Here is a 14,851-nt window from a genome sequence, read left to right as displayed (position 1 = left end):
TTGAAACAACTTATATTTATGAATAAATTTTTTTGAACAAGCTGTTTATAGCAACTTGTTTAAAATCAGCTGGTCAAACCAGTTAATAGATCAGCCACTGTAATCCACTATCAACTACTAGCTACCAGCTATTTACCAAACACTCCTATATAGCAATCAACAATTACATTAAATTTAATTTATAATCTAATTGTATTATGATTGCATCACTTGATAAGAGAATAGAATTTCGTCGCAATCGGAGCAAATATCACTTTTCTCATATAAGGTCCTAGGTTGCCAAAATAACTTAACAAAATAAAATATAACATAGCTTGCAAGTACAAAAGTCAACATTATCATTGTATACATTTAATTAGTACTCATTGTCTCATTGAAATTACAACATTACACAAATCTAATCAAGAGCTTTTAAGAGTAACTTTTGCAATTCTAATTCTAATGGGATGGAGAGAGTATATAATTATATGATAATTTAAAAGAAAATAACATTTAAAATTTCTTTTTCACAAAGATGCTTACTTTACATTTGGATTAATTTCTAAGTTGAAAATATGATTATTACTCCCTCCTATTCATCTTAAGTGTCCCATTTACTTTATGCACTCTATCCAATGCACTTATTCAATTCGTAATATATTGAGTTATGTATAATTAAAAATTATAAAAAGTTGATATTAATAATCTTTACATCAAAACGAATCAAATAAGATCCCACATGACTATGTTTTAACTTATAGATTAATAATAAAATGTAATTTAAGAGTGATAAATGAATAGTGTCTCAAAAGTAAATGGGACACCTAAGGTGAATAGAAGGGAGTATGATTTATTGGAATCTCAAAAAAAAAAAAAAAGTTGATATAACTGTTGGATATTTAGTGTATCTAAGAACTAATTTGAAAGTATAATAAATAAATTTTGTATGTCAAAATTTTCATTTATGAACAGATATAAACAAAGGTGCGACCATATACATGAGGTGCGATGAACTACTGTTTTGCAATTTCTTACTTAGTATTGCTGAAAAATGTTTATGAATGGTTGTTATCAATATTAGACAGTTAATTGCTAAGGAAAAACACTTTTTTTATGTTGTTATTTAGAGCGTATAATGGTCATCGAAAATTATAATTAATTAAATTAAATAATTAATTTAAATAAATTAATTTGAAAATATCCCAAGGTCGCAAAGTTTCTGTTTTCAGCAAAAAGTAGTGTTCACGGATTGTGAAACAACTCGTGGATCGCGAGAAAGGAAGGAAAAAACTACTGTTTTGTGGGACAGCAGGTCACGGATCGCGACCTAACTAGCAGCCCGCGAGTTTCGCACTGTTTTGTGGATTCTTCTTTGCAAAGGTAGTTTATCCGTTTTGTTAGTTTTAATGTAACTACCAACGGTTAAATATGGTTATATTAATCAGATATATTGGGATGGGTTGATTGAAAGACGACATTAGTTCGTGAGTCGATCTTGTGGTTCATGGAGTAACATTTTGCTTCGTGAAATGGTGTGAGCTATTCTATAAATATAGAAAGCTTGTGTGGTTATTTTCTACATGCAATTTCTGATTTCTTTTCTTCTTTAGCACTTTACATAGAGAACTTGCAATCTTCGATTGTAATTTTTTCTTCCATTTAAGTTTCTCTTACATCATTCTAGATTCCGTGTGCTAGGAATTTAGTGTAATTCTTTAGATCTCAGAACATATTTCCGGTTTATTCCCAAGCACCGTAGTAGGGAGGAAATGATGTTTTAGGAAAGAGCATCTCGCCTAGAATTAATATCAGGTTCGAACAAAACTTCTTGTTACTTGGTTCAGGATTGAAGATCAGTTTTTCGGAGTTCTCGGTGGTGTACATAAGCATAGTTCTTGATTGTCATATGTAATTGTTTTCTACTACAAACTTATAACTTTATTTTATTGTTTATCTTATAAATTAAAGTAACATTTAACAACAATCTAAAACATCGGTTTTCTTTGAATTACTATATGGCAAGTCTCAAGGATTTGACTACCAACTTTGTCAAACTTGACAAGTTTGTAGGCAATGAGTTTAGGAGATGGCAAAAGATTGTAGTTTTGTTAATTTTGAATTATATTTGGTTGAAGTTGTTACGTACTTGCTAATTTTTATATCTAATATAGATGTTGTATGATTATTTAATAATAAATCACGCATTAATAAAAAAAACCTTTACTTTTAATTTTTAAGATTGTGTTGTTTTTTATAAAAACGTAGTATCTCCATTATGGGTATTAATTGTCCATCATTATAATCAAAAGAAAACATAAAAAGGTAATTTTGTACAAAAATTTATATTTACTAACAATTAATTCCATCATGTTTTCCTTTGAAAACAACTTTGGCATTTAAGCAATTAACTACACTACCAATAGCCTTAGTAAGAGGAAGCTTTTTATGAATGGCTGCTTTACCATCAAAAGTAAGGCTAACATCAGCAACCTCAATGTCTGTACAAGGCAACAATGGGCTGCAATCAAAAGTCGCCAATTCTGTTGTAGCTGAGGTTCCTCTTATATTTCTGAAGTGCACATCACTTATCTTCACATGAGATGCCTACAACATCAATTTTTTACATTTTTAAATTAGACAAATATGCGTGATTATCATTATGCTCGGTAAATCCCACTTATATAGTCAGGATCTAGGGTAAATAACCATGCATCATCATCATACCCAGTATATCCCGTTCATAGAAAATTATGTTTTGGGTTTGGGGAGGGAAGAAAGACGGTAACTCATACCCATAGAGGAGAGAGCGATCAAAGAGTCCCTCGGCTCAAGAATAAAAATGCATACATATTGTATATCAATTACGACTGAATTTGTCCAAGTGGCGGATTCATGATTTTAACTGTAGGGATTAGAGGTGTTTATTCGAATTATTAGATGAACATCACTATAACCTTTAAATGAGATGTTTATTTTGCCCATGTTTTTTTTAACCTCATAGTAGTACATTATTAACTTCTATACCTATCTTTTTAAGGGTTATAATGGTCTTTTTAACGTAATGATTTCTATTTCTAATTCTTGTGCAAAGCTCTTGTGTAGCGAGTAAAACACAATGGATGAAGTATTAATTTGTAAATAAATGAAAGTGTTTGGTAAAATAGCTTATTGGACAATAATTACCTTATTGGGCATCAATTTTAGCTTATTTTGACACAAATAAATGGTTGAGTGATCAAATCATCTATATTAGCATTCAATAAATTAGCAGGTAGAAACAACTTGTTATAAATAAGCTGTTTCTAGCAGCAGTTTAAAAGTCAATTGGTCAAATCAGTTTGTAGAATTAACTAGTTAAAACAACCACTTTAATCAGTTATCAGCTATCATTATCTATTTACCGATTTCAAAATCAAATGATCAAACCAAATCATAACAAAAAAAAAAAGGAAGTATGTGAGTAGTTGTTACCTCAGAGCTTGCTTTTTTTCCATATTGTTGATCAATAATGATAGGATTCTTAACATGATCCATTATTATATCTTCAAATGTGATTGCTGAAGCTTTATTAGGCTTATTCCCTGGCCATGACTTTATTCTTGCACCATTTGTTGTTCCACTAAGGGTGCAATTCTTAACTAGCACCCCTACTACTTCTAACTCATCTTTGTACTTCCCAAGGCTCCCCACACTATTAAACACACATACAATAACTTATTGATCAATAAATAAAATTATTCATTTAAGTTTAAAACAACATTATTTATTGAATTAATTAAATAATTTAGGACATTGAGCTTCTTAAATATTCAAATTCTAGGAAATTTTTGGTAGAAATTTAGGATATATTAGTTGATGTGAATACAATTTTCAAAATTCATATAGGATATTTTTTTCGAATGCTTTTTAACCGACTAATTATAAGATCAACAAGATCTCAGTGATGATTTTTTTGAGATACGAAGAAGTCGGTTTCACAAATTAATGATTAAAGTTGATTTTAAGAACAACTAATTAATCATACAATTCAATTCAAAACCCCTTAAAATTGTCGATCTTCAATGATTTTTCAGTATATTCGTATCTCTTGACAATAAAAACACAATCATAACAAATATAAATAAAAAATATAAATACATATTACGAAAGAAAAAAAAGGAAAAAATTACCTGATACCATGTCCGGGGCCACAAGTGACACCAAGAACATTAATATTTTTAGAACCATGACCAATAGAGACACAATCATCTCCGGTGCCAATTATGGTGTTAGCAACGGTAATAAATTCTGAGCTACCGATGTGTATTCCATCAGTATTAGGACTGTTAAATGGAGCTTCTAACTTCACCCCACGTATCGTCACATTTTGGCAGTTGCTTACAAACATATGGAAAAACATTGGATTTATTGATTTCACTCCTTCCACCAAAGTGTTGTTCGTCCTGTGAAATTTTATGGACTATTCAAGCCCATATGGTTTTTATTAAAAACCTTAAAGTATGATAGCAAGGTGGATCAATATATGTACAACTAGTATCATAACTTCAAACAAGGCGTAATAGTCTTATAAGATACTATAACCTTTGTCAGTTACAATATGTAAATTTTACGGAAATTTTTCTTAAAGTAATATCCAAAAAAATCATAAAATTTATGACTTTAGGGTCATTTTAGTTATAATTCTCACTCTGTAGTCTGTGTAGGATATATATTTAATGGGAAAACGCAGCAGACTACTGTCATTATTAACAGTTTATATAAAATTGCTATTTATGTTAGCAGCTGTACTTTTATATACATATACATATATATATATATATATATATATATATATATATATATATATATATATATATATATATATATATATATATTTGGCCCATATTTGGCCCATTGAAAGCAATGGAACCGTTGAAAATGTCATGGGTTCTCATCAATATAATCATTGTACTCAATATTTTTCGTTCATAGAAACTATGGTGTTAGAGATTATGTTTGCTTTAAAAGGGTGAGAATAAAGTTTCTCTATAATGGTTAGATTCATTGACAATATTAACAGTTTTAGGCTTGGACAAAATACCAAAAAGGAACCCACTAATGACTAATCCAATTCTATACGAACATTATCGTAGGTAACAAAAATTTAGTTGCCCTGGGCAACTAGGTTTATTTGAGCATTACTCTGTGTAAATATTATCACTTTATCGATAGGACCTAAATTTCTATTTTTTTTTCGTGTAAAGCAAGAAACATATCGAGTTGTCACCATGTACAAGTTACCTTACATGATTATTATAGTATGTAACATACCCTGGAGCCTTAAACCATCAGCTTAAGCTTTTTGGTTGAATTGGTTTCTTGACATGGTATTAGAAGCCAGCGTGACATGGTATTATAGTATGTAACATACCCGTTTGGTAGATGGTATTAAATAGTGGTCATGACAATGAAAACTAGTGTAATTTTGTTTGGAAAATCTCTTGCTACTTTGATGGTCATGCTTGTCAAACTTTAATCATCTCATTTTCTTCATAAATTCCATTCAAATGCAAAAAAAAACATTTTTGTGATAAGTGTTTCATTACTATGGAAATGACATGAAACTTTTGATTAAATTTTACATTATAAATCATTTTCATTGTCACCATTCGGAACCACTAACCAAAAAGGCAATTAAAGTATGTGCTGCATCCACACTTTTAGCCTAAAGGCCTCTCGCGTAAGGGAGCTTGTTAGAGTATATAACATATTTTAAGGTATCAATCATCAGTTTAAACTTTTGATTGAGTTTGATGGTGGAAAATCAATTAAATTCTTACAGTAGGAAGAGGAGCACAATCATTATTGCCAGAACAATCATTATTCCCCCAATGTTTAGCCCCTTGGCCATCAACAATACCAGTACCAGTAAGTGTAACATCATTCACATTCTCAAACATGATCACAAATGGTTCAGGATAAAGACTTATATCAGTGTTAGCCAATACAGTTCCTTGAATCTCTACTGTAACCTTTGATTTGCATGGCCCACTAAATAGAACTGGACCAATTACAAAATTCCCTTTAGGGATTATTACTCTTGTTACTCCACTACTATCACATGCTGCCCTCCATGCTTGAATAAATCCCTGCAATTCATAGTTTTTGTTAATAAATGTATTTGTTAAGTTGGTTAAAATATTAGGGTGTAATATATATTGTCTTACTCACAGTCAAGGGCGGATCCCGCCCAATTTAATGTTGTCAATAGACAGTATTTAACAAGTTATATATCTAACTATACTAATAAGTGTATTGATTAAGTTGCTTAAAATATTAGTATGTAATATTATCCGAGTATCTAGTCTTACTATCAACAATTTTTTTTTAAAAATACATTATTTGATTTTATTCTGGATTCGCCCCTAGTTACAGCCTTACTAAATATTTTTTTCTAAATAATGCTTAATACATTGATACTAATTAGTTACATAATGTAATTTTATAACAAGGTACTCCCCCTATTGCGAAGAAATACTTTTCTGTTTATTTGAATTTATTTTTCTTTTATAAAAAATGACGTTTTATTTTGTGAGGAGAAACGTTATTTTGAATAGCAAATTCAAAGGGATGAGTAGCTCTAATTATATTTAGATAGGATGAAAACCAAGAAAAATGAATAAAAGTGATAAACATGTTTATTTTATTCCTTGTGTTTCATATAGTCACTACAAATAACTTGTAAGATAGCGATGGCAAAAAGGCGACGACAACACGCTTATCGCCAATGGTGACGAATTGGCGATGAGACATCTATTGCCATTTGCATTCTGGAAGCTGGCGACAGACGGACGACGTATCTCTTCCGTCGCCAAAAATGAATAGCATTCGGGCGACAGCTAAGAGTTATAGCCAATTCGTCGCCATTTTAACAATCAAATCAATTAAATCGCGATTAATAATTGTGCGGTCGCCATTTTGTTATTTATTTATTGTTAATTTTATAATTAGAAGGGATAGTCTTGTTCTCACTTCTATTTTCTAGACTTAGTGGTTTCTCTTAAGTTTAATTTATTGTCCATCATAAATAGTTATGTTCCCTGTTATCTTTTTTTTCGATACTAATAGGAATTCTTGTCTTTTTGTATTTGGTTTTGTTCATTAGCTTTGATTGCATATTTATTGTTTTTATTTGTGACTATTAGATCGTATAATAATTCCAATATTCTATATTCCATATTCTTAAAAAAAAATGTTCAATATTCAGTTTCTCTTGTGTAAAGAAATTTAAATTTGATTTTTAAATTATATATTTAAGACAAAATATATTCATGTGAGATCTTGTTAAATTCGTTTTGATACAAATAATTTTAATATATAATTTTTACAATTTTTTATTATGCATGAGATATCGAGGTTCAAAATTTGCGTTGAAATACGTTAAAAAGTAAAGTGGACAAACAAAAAGAAATGAAAGGAGTACATTATATTCAAAGAGACAAAATCTAAAGTTATCCAAAATTAACTCGATCAATTAAAACGAGTCTAACTCGACTCAACTCAAATTAACCGGAAAGAAAATGTGCAAAAATTGTACCATAGCATTGGCAGATTCCCCTTCTTCGGTATCATCAAAACCATCGCCAACAGCATGGTATTTGGTAACATCATAAACACCCCCAATAGGCAAGGGAGCTACATTTGCAAGGCCAACTTTTTCTTTATTATTTCTGCCTTCAATAATGTATGTTGATGAAGTTATTAGGCATAATACAAGAACAATTATTGTCATCATAACTTTGCAACAATTTGTTCAAGGATTATGGATTTCTAATGGAAGGCAAAAAAATATTTTTCCAAAAACAAAATAAAATCTATGGAAAATTTAAGTGGATGAAATTGTTTTAGATATAATTGGTGTAAATATAGTGTTATATCATTAGTTTTTTCTATTATTATGTTTTGTTTAGCAACCATTAGTTTAAGTTTAACATTTTGATAATCTACACAAAAAGAGAGAATTTAGTCATGTTTTAAATTTTCAGGAAAAATTACCTTAGATAATTCAACATTTTTATGATTTTTTTTACAATAATTCTTCCTATTAATTAACCATGAATAATCTCAACTTTAAGATTATTTTTCTAGAGTAAACTCGAGTACCGGATGATCTGCTATAGCATGTTTTCATATTTAAAAAAATTTTAAAATAAAATGTCAAAAAAAAATGTAAAAAAACGTTAAAATTTTTTCTGATTTCTTTTATTATTCAGAATTTGTTATATGTAAATTTTCAAAATTTTCCTCTAATTATACATTAATTTTGAGTTTACCTCTTTTGCAAATTAACTACAATAGCAGGTCATCTGGTTACCCAATATTACTTTAGGAAAATACCAATAAAGTTGAGATTATTCATAGTTAATCAATAGGTAGAATTATTGTAGAAAAGTAATAAAAAGATTAGATTATTCTTGGTATTTTTTGGTTTCTCTCAATAAAATGATTTAAAATTTTCAAATTAGAAAAAATGCTTGAAATAATAAAAAGTGTAAGTTTGATTATACATGATTAATTTTTTTTTATAAAGGCCATTAATTCGAATTGTACCAAAAATATATTTAAAGATTGAGATATTAAACACTTTTGGAATAGTTCCCAGAGAATGTTGAAATACTGTGACTTGAACACTACTCCGTGGGGCGTGGAGATCTCCGCGGGGCGCGGAGCTTGGTCAGATTGTGCTTCGCGGGGCGCGGAGTTGCTTCTGATCTCACTCTGCGGCTCGCGTAATGGCGGTTTCTTGGCACGTTTTTGGTCGGTTACTCTTAGTATTTGACGGTTTTTTGTATTTTCTTAACCTAATTCCTTTTTATTATGAGGTATACTATATAAAGGTCTTATGTAATTAGAATTAAAAGGAGATGCAACGCAAAACACAAAGTGAGGAAAACTAAGAGAGAAAAGGCTTGGAGAGCCATTGTTTTGGTTTCTCATGTTCATCTTGTAATCTCACTGTTTATAGTGAAAAGTTTATTCTCAGTGCCGGTGGATGTAGCTATCACGTTGATAGTGAACCACGTTAATTTCTCGGTGTGATTTTCTTTATTGTTTTTTTGAATCTTTATTGTTTCATTATTGTTTTTCGATCTTCGCTTCCGCTGTCGCACAACAATTGGCATCAAGAGCTCAGGTTTAATCCTAGGAAGAGTTTTTGAAGGAAACAATGGTAGGAGATTCTACAATAAGGATTGAGAAATTTAATGGGAAGAATAGCTTTGGGCTATGGCAGATTAAGATGAAGGCGTTATTAAAGCAGTTGCAGATTTGGTGTCCGTTGATCCCAAAGAGTGCGGCCTCTACGTCGGGATCTGAAAACGGATGGACTGATGAACAATTAGTAGTGATGGAAGAGAAGGCTCATTCTACCATCTTACTAAGTCTTGATGATCATATCATCACGGAGGTTGCTGATCAGGAGACGGCCGCAGAATTATGGTTAAAATTGGAGTCACTATACATGACAAAATCTTTAACCAACAAATTACTACTGAAACAGCGGTTGTTTAGCCTCAGGATGCAGTCAGGTACGCCATTAAGGGATCATCTAGAAAATCTTAATTCTATTTTACTAGATTTGCGTAATTTAGAAGTTAAGATAGATGATGAGGATGCAGCGTTAATATTGCTTGTTTCTCTACCGAATAGTTATGAGAACTTTGTGGAGTCTTTTGTGGTTGGCAAAGACTCGTTGACCCTAGAAGAAGTGAAGGCAGCACTTTATACTAGGGAGTTGCGTCAAAAGGCGACAGGTGATAATGAGAATTATGGCAGTGGGTTAGTTGTTAGGTCGGGTAGAAATTCTAGAAAGAATAAGGGATCTAACAATAGTAACGGTGCTAGGTCGGATACTTGTAATAGTAGAGATGGGTCTAGCAACACTAAGACCATAATATGTTATCATTGTCAGGAACCAGGACATTTTAAGTCTAAATGTCCAGAATTAAAGAATAAATCTCAGGCCACAGTAGTCAAAAGTAAACAGAATAAGAGCTATGATTCGGAGGAAGATTTAGCATTGATTAGTTGTGTTGAGTCTAGTGATTTGGTTGATAGCTGGATTCTTGATTCTGGTAGTTCGTTCCATACGAGTCCTCGTCGGGATTGGTTTGATACTTATGAGTCTTGTTTTGGGGCTTCAGTTACGATTGCTAACGGTACTCCATGTGAAGTAGTAGGTATTGGTTCCATGAGACTTCGGACTAGTGATGGGAGAAGGGTTACTTTGACTAAGGTGAGGTATGTTCCTGCATTGGAGAAGAACTTGATATCGCTTGGGACCTTAGATGATTTGGGCCTCAAGGGTGAGTTTAGCAATGGGGAAGTGAGTGTCTTTAAGGGTTCGGATTTGATACTTAAGGGTGTCAAGGTGAAATCCCTGTATGTCTTTCAGGGTATTACGCTGCCTAGTTCTGCAGTTATTTTTTCTACTTGTCACCAGGAGATGACGATTTGTGATAGGCATGGTCATATGGGTGAAAGTAGAGGGCTGGAATTGTCCATTGAGAATCGTCTTACATGTGTCAAGGATGCCTACCTTGAAGAAGACAAGCATTGTGTGTTTGGGTTTAAACACGGGTTTGAGCTTAGCATTGAAGCTCATGATCACTTGTATGGTAAGATGGTTAGTTGGCTACATTTGGATAGTTCGTTTTGTGGATTTGTTATGTTCTGTGTTTTAGGTATTTTGTGGCATCATACCTATGGGATAACACCATTGCAGAACGGTGTTACAGGAATAGCAAATTGGACCTTGTTAGGGGGAGTCTTATGTATGCTCTCTGATACTTGGTTGTTGAGTAGATACTGGATTAGTTTGTTCGATCGGGGTTTACACACGGGATTAGAGGTGCCCAGTATGTGTGTGGTGTGGCTCAGTAGGGTATCGTGCTATCTCATATTTGGAGTCTTGTTAGGGCTTTGGTGTGTTGTTGTGTATTTTGCAGCAGCTAGTTATGGTGATAGTGGTACCGAGTTTGAGGTGGAGTATGAGGTTAACTCCTCATCCATCTCTGTTCGACCCCAAATTGATGAGGTTGATGCTACCCCAGGTATCTCTCTGACTGTGATTTCTGGTGCTATCTTTATCTCTGTGGATAGTTTAAAGAAGTCAGTACAGGGAACATTTCGCCGATCTAAATGGTTTCAAGAAAAGCCTATATGTGTTATCGAGAAGTCTAATAGGTTGGCTGTAGGGAGTGTTGTTTTGGTTGCTATAAGTGTGGAAGGTTATGCATTGAACCTTGTGGGATTTGCAAGGTTGGTAGCCATTTTTGTGGAGTCACTTGGACCTCCAACTTATGAGCACATTGTAGAGTATAGTGAGCGGGCGCAGTGGCTTGCTATGACTTTACGTATGAGCAGAGTGTGGGAACTTTTGTATGGACTGGTAGTGTTACTTAGCTCAATTACATCACCTCATTTTGAGACTAAGTCGGTCTACATGTCTAGAGTAATGGTTCGGTGTTTGATGTATGCTGTGATGTGTACTTGTTTTGTGCATGCCAGAAGTGTCATTTGCAGGTTTGTGACTCAACCTGGGTGGGGGCACTGGCAGGTAGAGATTTGTTCTCTCTATGGTTTGCTTGGATCAGCTGTTGTGTTTCTTATGTACGGGAATGATATTAAGTGCTTTGTTACATCGGTTGAAGCTTGGGTTGTGTTCGCTGAGTTTGATTAAGTCTTGATCTCGGTGATGGTTCTTTGTGATCAACCTTGTCTGGCTTTTGTGTACTACGATTGTGTGTTTAGTGATCAGGTACTTGATGTTCGGGAAAAGCACAGTGTGGTCAGATTTCATTCGGAATGCACGTACATGAAGATAGAGGTAAAGAAGGTAGGATGGTCTGACAGTCCTAGTAGATTCTTTACTATGCTGGATTCATTAGCATAGGCCCTTAGGGGCGGTGTGAGGGAGCTCACAGGTGGAGGTGTGCACAACCTCAAGGTGGAGCTTGCCTCGTGTACTCGTGATGCAGGTGGAGCATTATGAGTGAACTTGTGATGCTAGTTGAGCGTTATGAGTTGTTATACTTGGAAACGAGTATGTGATGGGTCTTAGTTGAAGATTTATCGGGATGGGTCTTGGTTGGAGACTTGTCGGAATGTATGGCTTATGCTTGAGCTTTGCATCGGGTTTGGCTTGAGAATAGTTTTGTTTCACTATGGTTTGATGAGGTAGTGGTTGGCTACGTGTTCTCGTCAAGGTGGAGATTGTTGAAATACTGTGACTTGAACACTACTCCGCGGGGCGTGGAGATCTCCGCGGGGCGCGGAGCTTGGTCAGATTGTGCTTCGCGGGGCGCGTAATTCTCTGCGGGGCACGGAGTTGCTTCTGATCTCACTCTGCGGCTCGCGTAATGGCAGTTTCTTGGCAAGTTTTTGGCCGGTTACTCTTAGTATTTGACGGTTTTTTGTATTTTCTTAACCTAATTCCTTTTTATTATGAGGTATACTATATAAAGGCCTCATGTAATTAGAATTAAAAGGAGATGCAACGCAAAACACAAAGTGAGGAAAACTAAGAGAAAAAAAGCTTGGAGAGCCATTGTTTTGGTTTCTCATGTTCATCTTGTAATCTTCTTGTTTATAGTGAAAATTTTATTCTCGGTGCCGGTGGATGTAGCTATCACGTTGATAGTGAACCACGTTAATTTCTCGATGTGATTTTCTTTATTGTTTGCTTGAATCTTTATTGTTTCATTATTGTTTTTCGATCTTCGCTTCCGCTGTCGCACAACAGAGAACGTAAAGTGTCATTTATATCTTTTCTACCCAAAACGCATCTTTTTTTTTATTTGTTAGATCATGGTGAATTTATTTGTTCCTTAACTCTGCTTAACCATTATATTAAGGATTACATAAGAGAACGCTTTTTCCAATAGATCATGGGTGGCTATTCATAGACAAGCCATTTTGACTCGTAAACTTCTCGAATTCTCCATATTTTTTACTATCTAAAAAGTCCTACATTATCTAGAACATTATACAATATTCGAGAGTCATCCTCTCTAAGATGTTCTAAAGAATCCTACATTATACTCAAGTATATGAAAGATTTTACTAGTAGTCCTAGGACCTTCTTAACATTCTCTACTTATTTTGTATATATATGATATTTGTGGAGTGTTCTAATCACTACTAGAACATTTTAGAGATTTCCACAATCTTCTACAATGTATTAGTATATTCTAGAACATTCTATACATTTATATACATTTTTGAAGTATTCTAGTCTCTTCTAGAGTATTTCAGACCAATCTTCCCGATATTTAGGATTTAAAAGGTTCACTTATAACATTGCGCTCTAGTACAAAGACTTTGACTTCATCTAGGCTCGGTTTTGTGCTCATACGAGGCGTGTGCTTGCTTAGCCAACAAATGTTGAATCCAATTTTAATGAGCCTCCTATTATACTAACTTGATCATTGATTAATCTTCTTTCGAATCATAGCTTCATTTGTTGATATCTTTTTTTGTTGGGATTATGTTCATAAGTCCTTTAATTTGTTAATTTGAGCCTCCTATTATACTACCTTCATTTATTGATTCATAGCTTTATCTGTTGACTACAAAATAATTTTTCCTAATAATAACTTTTTTTATTACAGAGTTTTTAATACTGATGTGTGGGTCAATTGTTTCATTTACCTTTATTAAATCAATAATAAAACTCAATATTTATCTTTTAAAAAAGTCTTTTTATTATGCCAAATTTGATCTACGAATAAGGAGCACCAAATATGATTTGATTATAGATTAAACTTGTCACAATCTTGTATTTTCTTTCACTATTCCAACCTCCACTTGCAACATCATCTTTATCCTAATAAAACAATATTCAGTGTGTCTTGAGCACATAGATTACCCTCTAACTTATTAGTTGCACCACTTTTTAGTTTTCTAAGAATAAGATAAGAATATGGGATAAAGAAAAATATATCATATAGGTGAATGAAAATACCATAAAAGTGTGTACATTTAGAAAAAATGTGTTTAGTGGGATGGATTAAAATTATAAATATTATATTTTTCACCTTTAGTTTAGGTTTTTCAGTTAATTTTGTTGGCATATTTAGCACTAGAATTTTTCAGAGTAAGCCACTAATAATTTAAAGTTTTATTTATTTTCTCACAATACTCCCAACCAATTTAGTAAAAATATGCATATTTCGAGTTATTAAAAGAATATACTCTAATATTATAAATTAATTTGAGTCACTAAGTCATAATACTCAATCATCATCACCATCATCATCATCATATCCAATATATCCCGCTGATAAAAATTAGAATAAAATATGGGAAAAAAAAACTATAACCCATACTTTTAAAAGAAAATGCGGTTAAATAGTCTATTAACTTAAAAACAGTCATTAGAAAGAGATTCATGATGCTCTTCAAATGTGTAATTAAGAGGATCCAAGAAAGCTTTAAAGCCAAAACACAACCAATCAAATAGATTCCTAAAATAGCCAGTAGAAGCACAGCGGTGGAGCGGATGGACAAAACTCACAAACAGTGTTTTTTTTATTTTATTTTTTTTTTTTTTTGAAAATAAGAGATTTTACTTTATCCTCAATTTAAAACTCACAAAATGTTACTTTATCCTCAATACTTATAAAATTTATCAAAAAGGTCTAACGCTATATCTAAGAATGATAATTTTATTAGAAATTTAAAATTCAATCTAAGTTAAAGTTGAGAATTTAATAAAGACTTTTAAAATTTTGTCATTTTCATATTTCATTCTCAACATTTCCCTTTATGATATCATAATGAAAATTTACAATTTAAAATGAATTACTTTTTTCCAATTACAAATTAATTACTT

General features: G+C 32.6%; 1 protein-coding gene across 1 annotated transcript; it reads right to left on the bottom strand.

Annotated features, from left to right (window-relative positions):
- Positions 1 to 2,246: 2,246 nt before the first annotated feature.
- Positions 2,247 to 7,783, bottom strand: LOC130827491 (exopolygalacturonase clone GBGE184-like). Its single transcript, XM_057693222.1, has 5 exons — positions 7,556 to 7,783; positions 5,799 to 6,107; positions 4,149 to 4,438; positions 3,451 to 3,670; positions 2,247 to 2,583 (listed from the first exon to the last, which is right to left on the bottom strand). Exons 1-5 carry the CDS (start codon positions 7,751 to 7,753, stop codon positions 2,329 to 2,331), a joined length of 1,272 nt encoding a protein of 423 aa, XP_057549205.1. The 5' UTR covers positions 7,754 to 7,783; the 3' UTR covers positions 2,247 to 2,328.
- Positions 7,784 to 14,851: the final 7,068 nt, after the last annotated feature.

The sequence above is a fragment of the Amaranthus tricolor genome, chromosome 11 (assembly GCF_026212465.1).
Source record: "Amaranthus tricolor cultivar Red isolate AtriRed21 chromosome 11, ASM2621246v1, whole genome shotgun sequence".
NCBI lineage: Eukaryota > Viridiplantae > Streptophyta > Magnoliopsida > Caryophyllales > Amaranthaceae > Amaranthus > Amaranthus tricolor.
This window is presented reverse-complemented; position numbering and strand designations above follow the sequence as displayed.

Coding starts and splice junctions, on each gene's coding strand:
- LOC130827491 (XM_057693222.1), bottom strand. CDS start 7,753: ATGATGACAATAATTGTTCTTGTATTATGCCTAATAACTTCATCAACA. Junction 3,671..4,148: donor GGCCCCGGACATGGTATCAG/GTAATTTTTTCC, acceptor TGTGTTTAATAG/TGTGGGGAGCCTTGGGAAGT. Junction 2,584..3,450: donor GAAAAAAAGCAAGCTCTGAG/GTAACAACTACT, acceptor TTGATGTTGTAG/GCATCTCATGTGAAGATAAG.